The sequence below is a fragment of the Hyaena hyaena genome, unplaced genomic scaffold, assembly GCF_003009895.1.
Source record: "Hyaena hyaena isolate Hyena2069 unplaced genomic scaffold, ASM300989v1 scaffold_603, whole genome shotgun sequence".
NCBI lineage: Eukaryota > Metazoa > Chordata > Mammalia > Carnivora > Hyaenidae > Hyaena > Hyaena hyaena.
The window spans coordinates 619,528-633,012 of NW_024081235.1; the positions used below are offsets into that span (position 1 = coordinate 619,528).

At 55.8% G+C, this 13,485-nt stretch overlaps 1 protein-coding gene and 1 long non-coding RNA gene across 2 annotated transcripts in view; both read left to right on the forward strand.

Annotated features, from left to right (window-relative positions):
• Nucleotides 1-8,391, forward strand: part of LOC120248707 — a 21,501-nt gene extending 13,110 nt beyond the window's left edge. Inside the window, exon 3 of the long non-coding RNA XR_005532665.1 lies at nt 8,071-8,391. This is a non-coding gene — a long non-coding RNA (uncharacterized LOC120248707). The remainder of the gene's footprint in view (nt 1-8,070) is intronic.
• Nucleotides 8,392-9,854: 1,463 nt separating this feature from the next.
• On the forward strand, nt 9,855-11,350 carry GPR31 (G protein-coupled receptor 31). Its single transcript, XM_039257138.1, has one exon. The coding sequence runs from the start codon at nt 9,855-9,857 to the stop codon at nt 10,794-10,796; it is 942 nt and encodes a 313-aa protein (XP_039113069.1). The 3' UTR covers nt 10,797-11,350.
• The last annotated feature ends 2,135 nt before the right edge of the window (nt 11,351-13,485 follow it).

Here is a 13,485-nt window from a genome sequence, read left to right on the forward strand (position 1 = left end):
TGGGGATGGGGATGGGGACAGGGGACGGGGATGGGGATGGGGACAGGGGATGGGCACAGGGAAAGGAGACAGGGACAGGGGACAGAGATGGGGATGGGGACACGGGATGGGCAAAGACGAATGTCCCCAGCAGGAGGTATGTGTCTTAGGTATTATTTGTCTGCAGAGCCTTAGAGGCCCATCTGGGATTTCAGGCTACTGTTGACCAGAAAGCAGCTGTGGAAAGTCTCAGGCTGACAGACCCCTTGTGTGCCTTGCAAATGTAATCCATGTCTGTAATGATGAACATCAAACGTAGGTTTAAGTTTATGTGAGACGAGGCTGACTGAGCTGCCTGCCTTTGATGAAATCTGTTTCCTGCTCCTCCGCGTGGGAAGTCCCTAACTGAACACACCAGTGTCCCGGGAAGAGGAGAGGAGCCATGTTTTTGATATTATGCCTGTTGGGCATCAAAATGCTTTAGTATTACAAAGGTTAACATGAAATAAAGAATACACCTCAACGGCAGAGAACACCTCACCTATTTTTAAGGAAGGGGTAGTGGATGTGGGACTACAGCTTTGGATTTCCCAACTTAGTAGAAAACAGGATCCAAGATTTCGTATTTGTCATGAAGAAATAATAAGAAAATTGACAGAGAGGATCTTTCTGCAAAATGATGCCCTGAATCCTGCAGACAGGTGGGTGTGGGAAAGACAGGATGGGGGAGGAGCTGGCGTCCTCAGGAAGGTAAAAGTAAAAGAGAGAGAGAGACACCAAAGAAGTGCCTGTCATGTGTGGGATTTGATGGATCCTGGTCCCAAATTACACCTGAAGAAAGAGAAAGAGAAAAGAAATCAGCGAAGAAGACGTTGTTGGGGCCCTGGGGAAATGAACACCTTCTGCATCTTCAACCACAGAAGCGTGTCTGCTTCACTTCCTGACTGCCATACTCGTGTGGGTTATGGAGAAGGTTCCTGACCCTAGGGGGCATTGGGGCTCAGGGCCCACGGCATCTGGAATCCTCCGTACAGGGACTCACACTTGCACATAGACCTGTGCCCACACACGTGTGCAGAGAGAGCAAGCAGCCCAAGTGTGAGCAGGGGTGGAATCAGGGCGGAGGTGTGAGCAGGGTATGATCAGGGTGGAGGTGTGAACAGGGTGGAATCAGGGCAGAGGCGTGAGCAGGGTGTGATCAGGGCGGAGGTGTGAACAGGGTGGAATCAGGGCGGAGGCGTGAGCAGGGTGTGATCAGGGCGGAGGCGTGAACAGGGTGGAATCAGGGCGGAGGCGTGAACAGGGTGGAATCAGGGCGGAGGCGTGAGCAGGGTGGATTCAGGGCGGAGGCGTGAACAGGGTGTGATCAGGGCGGAGGCGTGAACCGGGTGGGATCAGGGCGGAGGCGTGAACAGGGTGTGATCAGGGCAGAGGCGTGAACAGGGTGTGATCAGGGCAGAGGTGTGAACAGGGTGGAATCAGGGCACAGGTGTGAGCAGGGTGGATTAAGGGTTGAGGTGTGAGCAGGGCGGAATCAGGGCGGAGGTGTGAACAGGATGGAATCAGGGCGGAGGTGTGAGCAGGGTGGATTCAGGGCGGAGGTGTGAGCAGGGTGGATTCAGGGTGGAGGCGTGAGCATGGTGGATTCAGGGCGGAGGCGTGAACAGGATGGATTCAGGGCGGAGGTGTGAACAGGGTGGATTCAGGGTGAAGGTGTGAACAGGGTAGAATCAAGGCAAAGGTCCATGGGCACTGGTTGCTTTATCATTGTGGATTTTCTCTGTGGGTTTGAAATTTTTCAAAATAAAAGGTTGGAGGAAAAAAGCATCGACACCAGCTTATAAATAGCAAACAGCAACAACCAAGATTTAGAAAAGGGTCCCATGTGGAAGAGACAAGGGCATGAGAAGTCGCTGCTAACATATTACAAATCCCACGTTTACGTGCAGTTATAATTTGATAGAAAGAAAACTTTAAAAAATCATAGTAGATCAGACTTTAAATGTCTTTATTATGGTTAAAACAAATAAAAAATTATTTTTAAAATCGGTTTTGAGAGTGTTCCTATGAAAGAAAGAACTAGAAAAATGCCAACCCTAAGGGTATCTGTATGTTCACATGGACCACATGGAACCTATTACATTTTAGTTCTTTCCTATAACATTTTTAAACAAAATGTAATTGCTTCACCTACTGTGCATGTGCAAAACCAAGAAATGCATTCATAAATATTCCTACAATGAACAGAAGTGTCATACTTGTCTTGACAGCAAAACAGAGACCCTTCATCAATGGGGACTTGTGTTTGCATTCACGTCCTCTGGTTCGTGTCTTCTTGATACGGGGCCTCAATTCAGCCACATCGGAGAGGGTGTGGCCCAGACAAAGAAGTCCCTAGCGGAGATGGCCTCCTTCACAAAAGCAGTATTTGATCTGAGGCAAGTCAGATTATAGAGGATTTGAACTCAGTTTTCATTGCCCTTTTTAAGGTCTAAATCCTCAGGCATGGCAGCAATCTGTGACACGGTGGTGGGGACCGTGACTAGACAGAGTCTGGCACCCGTCACACTTTCACAAATCACAAGCCGTGGTCTCAGGACTCACCTGCGTACCAGCCCCAGGGGACCCGGGGTATAATTCAACATGGAACATCCCAGTAAGGACGACAAGTGGCTGAAGTGCGTCTTACAGATACTTTCCAGCAAAGTCTGATTATTGCTTTAGCTGAAAATCTTCATGTAAGACACAGAGGTTTGTTACATTGTGTGAAGTTATAGTAAATATTTCATCACCTGATAATTATCTAATCGGGGCTCTGTCAACCAGAACTTTCTACATAGTTGCAAAAAACAACAACAAAAAAGAACTAATGCTTTGGTCTTGAGATGCCTGAAATCATGGGTCTTCCAGGTGATCAATGAAAGAAAAACAGTATGTTTCTATTCTGCTCTTTTTCATTTTCTAACCCCTTGAATATGAACAGATCAGCAATGTCACCGGCCTGGTGCTGAGCAGGTCACTGAGGGCCGAGGGCGAACGGGAGATGTGGTCCCTGGTCTCTGGGACCCTCGGGCACAGCTGAGTGTGAGATCTCTGTACAAAGAGACAGTGAGCAGACCACATGGTGTTGACAGCGTGCATCTCCCAGGGGAGACACCTGAGGGGCACCCCTATAAGAATGAGGGACAGGGGACATGTCCTACGGGACAGCCGGAAGGGGAGCTGTGCAGACAGCCCCCACAGGATGGGCCGTGCCCCCAGGAGCACGCGGGAGGAGCAGGAATGTACAGGGCTCAGACCACAGCCCCGTCAACATCCGGACACGCAGCCTTGGTTGGACTTGACGTGATGAACAGTAGGAACCGTCTAAGTTTACCCGACAAAACGCGTGGATGGTGACAGCTGATTCCAGCAGAAGCGTACGCATAAACTAGAGGGAGGAACCCATTTAAGAAACATTAGCACCCCAGCCCCCACAGAGCCAAGTCTCCACCACCTTCGCTACATCTTCAGTGTGCACGGAAGCCGTGGCCGGCAGGGTAAGGGTCCCCAGAGACGCCGACAGCCCGAGTCCTGAAACCCGTGAATCTGTCACCTCACCTGGCAGAGGGACTTTAACTAATTAGGTCAGGGGTCTTGAGATGGGAGATTATCCTGGACCACCTGGCTGGGCCCCACGTAACCACTGCTGTCCTTCAAGGTCAGAGCCTGGGAGAGGGCGTGACAGAGCGAGAAGCCTTCAGGCCATGTTCCCATTTGAAGACGGAGAAGGAGTCATGTGCCAAGCAGCACCGGGGTGTCTGGAAGGTGGACAGGACTGGACAGTGGGCTCCCCGGGGCCCCTGGAGACGTGCCGGCCCGCCGGCGCCCTGGCTCAGTCCTGACACGCAGGTGGACTTCTGGCCTCCAACTCCGTGAGATGTGTGTGCGTGGGGTTGAGCCGCTGAGTCCGTGTGATCTGTCCCAGCGGCCCCAGGAGACAGTCGGAGAAACCCGCGGCACACGGTGTGAAACGTGCACGCCCAGGCCTTCCCCGCAGAAGCTCGGTTCAGTTCTTCCCGGACCGTCGAGGCCCTGACAGGTGCCCGACCGACCGCGAGCGCGCTCCAAGACTGGCGCTCGAGGAAAACGTGGCTGCCGGGACGTAATCGAAACAAAGACAGTCGAGTCCACAGCCCGCGAGGGACAGAGCATGGGTCAAGGAGACCACGAGGTCCTGAGACGGGAGGCCCGAGGGTGTCTTCCTGCAGACGCGGGGGGCGAACGGGGCAGGTGCCCCGGGAGGCGGAGACTCCCCTCACGTGTGGCTGCCGCGTGGTCGACCAGATGCCCGAAGGCGGGAGGCCTTGAGGACTGACCCAGGGGGTCGCCGCACTCACAGACCGCGAGCGGCTGTGGGAAACAGAGGGTCGCAGGGGACACGCGAGATCAGGCTGTTGGAGGCTGGAGGGGGAAGAGGCAGGGCTCTTCCCCCAGGACTGCAGACCAGGGACAAGCTGGTCGAGAAGACAGTGTGGGGACAAGGGGACCGAGGGCGCAGCCCCCAGGCCCAGCGCTGTGGGACACGTGTCATCAGCGGCGCCGGCGTGGCTGGGATTTTGCTGCACACGGGAAAAGGCATTAATTGGGAGAACAAATCTCCAGGGGTTCCATTTCCTCATCTGCAAAATGAAAACCTCAGTCAATCTCGAAGATCTCACTTGCTCTAAAAATACTGTGATTCTTTGACTGAGTAGAAAGATGATTTGTAGCTAATGATGCCCACTGAGAAAACAGTTCGAAAATACACGAGTAACTGTGCTTAGGTCATCCCTGGGAGAGAACAGCTCGGCCCCGTTATGACGGTCTTCAAATACCGGACAGTGTCTGGTTGACTGTACCCAAGATGTCGTAGTTTGGGGCATAATGTTAAATGCTCCCTTGCCTCCCCCGTTCCAAGGAACACCTCAGGTTGAAAAGCCGAGCTGGTCCTGAATGGGGTCCTCTGTGACCATCAGCTCCTTCTCCCCCTGCTGAGGGCTGATCCTGCCTCCCTTGGAAGTCCCCTCTCTGGCTGCCGAGTGTCAGGTCACAGGGCCCCTTTTCTCCCTAGGTTCCCCAAAACTGCAAGGACTCCAATGTGAATGTGGTTTCAGTTTTTAGTTGATTGTAAATGCAGAGGAGTATGTGGTCGATAAAACGTGATTCTCTAAGGGCTCCCTCGCCTCCAAGCCCCGTGGGAGTGAGCACTCATCGCCCGGGGACAGCTGGTCTGGCAGCGTGGCTGGGGCACTGTCAGGCTTCGTGACCACAAGCCTGAGAAACAGGAAAATGAGGGCCTCCCCCTAAAACTCCGGTAACCAGAGCACCCAAGTGCAAGGACACAGGAAGAGAAACAGGCCGGGGCCTCGCGGGGATCGGGCTCTAAGATCACTTCAATCAGAATGAGAAACACCTCCATTGGTGTGTTGGCTCCCAGGCCGCTGACGGAGCGCTGGGCCCACTCGCATGTAGGAGAGCCCGCCCCGAGGGGAAAATCCGACTCCCCGGAGGGTCTGAGGCAGTTGGCGCCTGGTGTCTGTGCTGGGGGCACGGTCATGACCGGCCGCCTCTCAGCAAGTCCTCCAAGTACTTCCTTCCCCCGCCCAGAAGGAACACACACAGAAGGAATGTAACATGTTGCGTGTCTGCTTCACGTCTAATTACTAAAAAACAACAGAAATTCAAATCCACCCCCCACAAGTCAGAAATTCAAATCAACCTTCCTGTACCTCGGACATAGTTCTACGTCTCACAGGGTGATGGCCGACCCGACGGCGTGAAGACTCAGCAGCAAGGACCCCCTCTGGCACGGAGCTGCTAACGTGCTAAGTACTCGACAACGACGCTGTGAGACGCTGTTCCCAGTCGGGACCAAAGCGAGGGACCGGCCAGGCTGTGAGCAGCGTTCAGGGCCTCTGACCCTCGCCTGCTCCCGTCAAACACTGGGTAGAAACTCAGTGGAGTTTCCACTGAGGCGCTAGCAAGCCGCAGTCTCTGCGCACACCCGGGTTATCCGTGATTTCCCGTTTCACCTCCCAGCTGCCTGTGTTTTCAATGGCAGGATAGTCAGAAGATAATTTCTGTAGCCGGAAAAGAATTAGAAATTTGAAAATGGAACAATCAGATTCTGAGTTTGCGGGTGCAAGGGCCGCACTGTGCTGGGAAGAGGCATCGCGGACTAAGGGAGGTGCCCTCTCAACGTGCCGGCGGCGCTCACACGGGCCTCACGCTCTCCTGGGAGGACACGGATGGGCGCTGCTGTGATTATAGTTTTGAACGGGCCTCATGAAAATGAGAATTTTTGAAAAAAAAATTTTTGTTTATTTTTGAGACAGAGACAGAGCATGAGTGGGGGAGGGGCAGAGAGTGAGAAAGGGAGACAGAATCAGAAACAGCTCCAGGCTCCGAGCTGTCAGCGCAGACCCAACGTGGGGCTCGAACCCACGGACCGTGAGACCGTGACCTGAGCTGAGGTCGGACGCTCAACCGACTGAGCCCCCCAGGCACCCTTGAGAATTTAAGAAACATTTCCAATGGGTCTCGTAGCTACAGAAACAGCATTGCCCCATTTGAAAGTCGGGGGAAAGGAGAACAGAAAGGAGGGGAAGAAATGCAGACAGCGCCAGCCAGTCGGTGAGGGGCAGGGGGTAGCCATCAACCACCCGGGGCCCTTGACCTGCCCAGGGAGGTCGGGGTGGGGGGACGGGGAACAAGCACACAGCAGCTGCAGATGACACCATGTGTGTGTAAAAAGACACGCAGGCCTCCGTTGGGGGAAGGGGCGGGGAGAGGGGACAGTGGGTGACGGGTACTTGTTGGGATGAGCACTGGGTGCTGTATGTAAGCGATGAATCACAGGAATCTACCCCCAAAACGAAGAGCACACTGTACACGCTATAGGTCAGCCAACTTGACAATGCATTATATTAAAAAAATTAAAATTAAAAAAAAATTTAAGAAAAGACGTGTGCCTCTGCTGGGGTGTCGCAGCTCATTTCTTGTCCCTTTTCATTGTGTTTTTCTGTGTTTTGATACATTGAGAACATCTCAGACGTGCAATCAGATAACGTTCAAGATTATTCTGTAAAGATGCTTCAAGGGTCATCAGTGGGATTGGACTGTGGTTGGTGTGCCGTAGATTTATTGAACAAACGAACGAACTAATGAAGAGCACACTTAAAAATTATCAGTGTCACAAAAATCTATATAAAACAATGCCATTTCTTGATACATTCGACCCATTTCTCCAGTAGCAAAGAAACAAAGAAGAGTGTCCTTCAGAACCTGGCCCCCTTCACCTACACCGCCCTCATTTTGCTTCCGTCCACACCATCCTGTTGCGGGGCCACTTTGGAAGTGGAAGAGTTAGAAGCTTCTAGCATTCTGAATCTGAAACTGTTTAATTTTACCTTCTACCCAAAAAACATGAAAAAGAAAGTTGTTGGGTTTTTGTTGGCTTATTTTTGCTAGGAAGAGCATTTTGTACACTCCCGTGTTGGAGCCTGAGTATAAGAACTCAAATTTTTACTTTTGTAGGATTCAGATTTTTCTGTAAGAAGAACGATTTCTGACGCGTGAAACCCTGACTACGTTGGCCATCCACTCTTTGATGGTGTTCACATCGTAGGGATATTCTGAGGCTGCTGAAAGTTTTTTTACCCAAGCCATCAGCTCAGACGTGCGCTCCGGACCGTCACAGGGCCCTGCCACAGTCATGTGACTTCCCGCCTCTGGGATTTTACTTGAAGCTCCTTTTCACAAACAACACCATTTTTCCTGGAAATGACCAGAAGCTCCTTCCCCCTCGGGCTCACCCTCCCAGGGGCAGGGGTGAAAACGAGAAAAGAAATGGAACGTAGTGAACTTTTGAGAGTTTACAAGACAGTCACAAGCGGGGCACCTGGGTGGCTCGGTCGGCTAAGCGTCCGACTCTTGATTTCAGGTCATAATCTCACGGTTCGTGGGTTCCAGCCCTGCGCCGGGATCTGCACTGACAGCCCGGAGCCTGCTTGGGATTCTCTCTCTCTGCCTCTTCCCTCTTATGCTTGCTCTTTCTCTCTCTCAAAATAGACAGACAGACAGTCAGCCACTAACCGAGGCTGGAAGAGCATCTGCAGTAGATGACGTATCGCACCGACGCACCCAAGCCAAGGGTCAGTCCCCAGCTGTGCGGTCCCTGCCCGGAGCCTCACCCTGGCATCTGTGACTGCGACTTTTCTCCTCCTTCCCCGACCCCAACCCCCATCCCATTTCAGCTGTATACCTATTATTTAATTTTATCGTGTGTTCTTTACGGCCTGTGCGTGTTCCGTGGCCTCCCCTGCAGGAGCAGGAGTCCTTGAAGTTAGGAAGCATTATTAGCATTAGAAGTATCTGTCCCTCTGGCACAAAAGGGGCAACACCTAATATGTCCTCAGTGCTTCTGAATAAAGAAGTGTGTAGGAAAGTTTTTAACTTTGTGACCTTTGGCCTCAGCTGCTGGGAGGTCATCTCGGAGCCCTTGGAAGGTCACGCCTGACAGAGGCAACTTTTCCATGGGGGCTTCGGGCGAGCCAGGTAGTAATGCTGTAAGAGGGTCTCAGACCTTCATCACGACCCTGCAAGTAAGTGCTGTCGTCGTCAGGGAAGAGGCTGGTGCCCGATGCTCGTTTGCTTCCCCCAGACCACACCGCAGCTCACTGGAGAAATCAGAGTTAGAACTAAAGTACATTTAACTCCAGAGCTCAAACCACGGTGGACAAACCCAGATGAGGGAGGGTCGACACTGGGTCAGGACCCAGATGAGGGAAGGTCAACGATGGGTCAAGACCTAGATGTGTGAGGGTCGACACTGGGTCAGGACCCAGGTGAGGGAGGGAGGGTCAACAGAGGGTCAGCACCCAGATGCGGGAGCCTCAACAGTGGAAGGGTCGAGAGTGTGCAGGGCGCAGCTGAGTCAGGGTGGAGAATGGCCCAGAACAAGGTGAAGCCTGGTCCATAATGGGAAGGGATGACTGCATTCATTGACTAGTTATGGACTGACACCCACTTTGTGCAGACACTGGTTTGTCACGGGCACACCGTGCCTGTCGCTGGGCTCATGCCCCTGACATTCTAGGGGCATCTATGCATCTTGACCGGCCATCAGTTTTCGTCTGCTGTCGGGTCCGGTGGAGGCCCATGGGTCCAGACCCTAATCCAGGTCGCGTAGGAGGGAAGGAAGGCCCCCGGGCAGAATATCAGATTTGGCAAAGTAAGAAGACAAGCAACGATGGTCACCCGTGAGATGGCCCGGCCTCCCGAGCTTCCTCTGTGACAGCAGGGACCGAGCTGACTGCCCGCGTGGGAGACGGAGCGCCAGGCGAGGGTCTCAACACATTCTTTCTGCAGAGGAGAGCTTCCCGTGAGGCACAGTCACGCGGCAGGACCCGTGGGCCCATCGTGGCTCTAACCGTATAGAGACAAGAAGCCTGATGGAGTGAGGCCCTTCCAGCTCCTTCTGCAGCCCCCGCGGGGGCAGAGCTGCGCTCACCCCGCTATTGGGGCCGTCGTCTCCTCAGTGGGACGCCGGATGATGTGAAGTGAAACACAGCTTCCCGTTTTCAGGGCCAAACAAAACAGAACAAAACCAAAAGGGCTTTTTCCCTCCCCCGCCCCCGATCCTCTTCCCCTAAACAAATTTTAGTTTGCTTTTGACTCCCTCCTGATGCCAGGTCAGTGTTTTCTCGCGCTGAGAAAACGCAGAACTCCAGTGTCCCGCGGCAGGAGAGCGCCGGCGTCCGTCACTCTGCAGAAAGGAGCCAGCGTCACCCGCGGCCCCGGCCCCGTGCGCTTGGCCACCTTGCAGTGGAATCCGGCAGCAGACGCGCGGCAACATGCTGGCCGCCAACTGCTCGGTGCAGAGCCGCGCGGTGGAGGCGACCGTAGCCACGCTGCTGGCGCTGGAGTGCGGCCTGGGCCTGCTGGGCAACAGCGTGGCGCTCTGGACCTTCGCGTTCCGCCTCAAGGTGTGGAAGCCCTACGCCGTGTACCTGCTCAACCTGGTCACCGCCGACCTCCTCATCGCCGTCTGCCTGCCCTTCCACGCCGCCTTCTACCTGGGCCGCAAGACGTGGCGCCTCGGACCCGCGTCCTGCCGAAGCCTGCTCTTCCTGCGGGTGCTCGGCCGCGGGGTGGGCGTCGCCTTCCTCACGGCCGTGGCTGTGGACCGTTACTTCCGCGTGGTCCACCCCCGGCTGAAGGTCAACCTGCTGTCCCCGCGGGCGGCCTGGGGCGTCTCGGGCTGCGTCTGGCTCCTACTTCTCGGCCTCACGCACCAGAGCCTGTTGGTGCCCGCGGCCGCGTGTCCCGGCCTGGAGCCCGGGGCCGAGCTCTCCTTCAGCGCCGCCTGGCAGGAAGCGCTGATCTTCGCGCAGGTCGTTCTTCCCTTCGGCCTCATCCTGTTCTGCAACGTCAGGGTCATCAGGACGCTGCGGCGGCGGCTCCGGGACCCCGGCGGGCAGCCCAAGCTGCAGAGGGCCCGGGCGCTGGTGACCGTGGTCGTGGTCCTCTTCGCCGCGTGCTTCCTGCCCAGCTTGCTGGCCCGGGTCCTGGTGGCCGTCTTCCGAGCGGCGGGCGGCTGCAGGGCCCTGGGGGTGATGGTGCACGTGTCCGACGTGAGCAACAGCCTCGCGTACCTGCAGAGCGTGCTGAACCCCGCGGTGTACTGCTTCTCCAACCCCGCGTTCAGGCACTCCTACCGCAAGGTCTTCAACACCCTCAGGGGCCGAGGGCGGGAGGCCGAGGCCCCGGGTGACATCAAAGACTCCTACTCCTGAGGCGGCCAGCTCGGCGGCCCGCGGTCTGGGCCAGAACGACCACCGCCAAGGGCTCCGGAGAGAGGACGTGCCCAGGCTGCGCTGCAAGGGTGTGGACCCAGACCCGGGCACAGCGCGGGAATGTCCTCATGGGCGTGTTTTCTGCAGCTATTGTACGTGATCGGACCGCAGGCCACCCAGCCAGGGCCTCTGCACCCACGACCACGCAGGCTACCCGGCGGCCCTGGAAACACGCAGCGGCCGGGCACCCACCCCCGGGGGAAGGCGCTCTCGGGGGTCCGTGAGGGGCATCGTCCCTGCACTCCCCGCTCCTGGTGAGTCTTCTGCTGTCTCTCTGCCTCAGCTGCGAATGCACAAGGTCAGCTCTCTTCCCTCTTGCACAGACTTATGGTAACTGATTCGGGAAAGCGGGACGTGGGGCTGCTCGGCCAGGTCCCGGGCTGTGGGCACCTTACGTGCCCCGTGCTCAGCCCCCCCGGCACGTAATGTTCGCTACATTTGCACAGATGGTGCCTTATGTCCAAGACCGCACGGCTCCCCAGTGTATCATAAGAAACACGTTCCTACTTCGTGTGTCGAAATTGCTTCCAGACGTTCCTTCTCGTGTCTGAATGTCTAGGTGCTTTTGGAACTCACTTTGCTCCCCTGCTCTGGGAAGTCACTGCACATGATGCCTCGTGGGAGAAACGCACAGTGGGCGACCCCAAACTGCACGTGCAACTGTGGTTTCCACCCGACACTGGGCGGGGGGGAGGCGGCTCGCCCACAGCAGCCGCGTCATCTCGTGTCAGGCTCCTGAATTGTGTCCCAGACCTGGAGCTCACGATGGCGACCACAGAGTTTAGAAGCCTCCTCCCTAACTGCCTAGTCTCTCGTTCTCTGTTCAAACCTGGTAGTGGGGGCCCCAAAAAGACTCCCCGAAATGCTTAGAGGAGGTACAGAGTCTACCTCATGAGGAGATCCACACCTGTCACCCTACCTGGAGCCACACTGCGTTGCCCACACGGAGAGACCCGGAGAGACCTCTGCTTCTCCCCGGGCCGCCCCACGGTCTCTGTAACACTTAGGGTGGCCTGGTGACGTTGGGCAGCAGACAATGACAGCCCCTCCCGGACGGGTTGGCCTACCAGCCGGGCTCCTCAGAACCGAGGTGGGCGTGAGAGTTGTCCCCTAACTGCGCCCAGCACATAAAGCGTGTGAAGATCTGCCTAACAGAGTCCCCGGAGGCTCGCCGGGCCCTCCGCGATGCTCCCTACTTTTCAGGGGCTTTGTGTCCTCTCCAGGGAGTGGGACTTCAGGGGCCGGGTGTGGGGGGCTGAGCTGGCCACACTGTGGGAGGCTGAATAAAATTCTCTGCCGTGGACGCCTCTCCACCGTGCCGCCGTCCTGCCCCGAGCGTCCCACGCCTGCTGCTTTTTAAAGATCTAACTTTTACCGTAAACATTCCCCGCATCATGGTAAGCTCTCCACGGGCCGTTCTTTACTCGATTACCCAATAATCCGACCAGATGTTTCTTAACCGCTTCCCTGAGTCTGGACTACAGTCTGCAGTCCTGTCACAGGTCAGTCGCCCTGGGACATCCCACAGCCCCCACAGACCTCAGTGCAGCCATGTTCCCGGGGGCCCGAAGCCCCCACACGGCCTGGACAGGCGGGCGGCCCAGCGCCATGCTCTGCTGACCCAGCACAGCCGTCTCCGGCTCTGTGCTCGGCCCCCACCAATCCCTGCTCATAGTTAGCCCGGCGACTAGGGGTCTCCTCACAGTGTTACCAGCAGGGTCCTGGGCAGAGCCCCGGGCCTCCCCTCTGCTCCTGACCGCACGGCAGATGGAGGCCCAGGATCTTTCAGAAAACCCTGAGGCCCCGGCCACACCCCCCGCCACTTGGTCTGCCTGGGGCATCCGCGGACATGTGTTAATTCTGTTAATGTGCAGCCAGAGCGGACAGTCACTGGGTTAGTGGCCAAGGCCAGGGCCTTTGGGCCAGCATCCCGCTCTGTCACCTCCTAGCTTTGTGAGCTGGGACAAGCCTCCCCACTGCTCCACGAATAACAAAACCCAGCGCGTGGGACTCTGCACGGCTTAGGCCAAACTCTACATGAAATGCTGAGCGCAGAGCCCGGCACACGATCAGCACTCAGCAGGTATTACTTTGCTGTTTTCAAGTGATTGGTTTATTCTCTGAACTTTGTTTACGTCCCCAACCAGACTGGGCGCCCTCTGGGGACACAGCTTTCACCTGTGTGCCCTCGACACAGAGCCTGGAGCGGGATGGGTGCTCAGTGACCTGGACGCCGAAACTTTCTGCCCAATCAATGGTTTGTTACTGTGTGCTTTCTGGGAAATCCTCTCCGGGCCCTCTGTGAGCCTTCTGTCTGACTCAGGTGTTACTCTGCACATCTGTGAAAGGGGATAACTTTTCTGTATGTTGGAAGGTTCCAGATCCTGCAAACACCCACCTCTGGGGATGTCCCCCTGGCCTCCCGCCAGGTCCCTCCCATCACAGGAGCCTCACAAGCTCTGCACTCAGGTATCTTGGAGTCATGGTCCTTTGCCAAACTCTCTTCTCTGAGTAAGGAAATGAGGCTGAAGGAAACCTTGGGCGGCAGACGACGGGCCCCAGAACCACCACGGCTTTGCTGTCGGCAGCAGGTTTTACTTTCTTTTCTCCTTTGACTCACTTCTTCTAA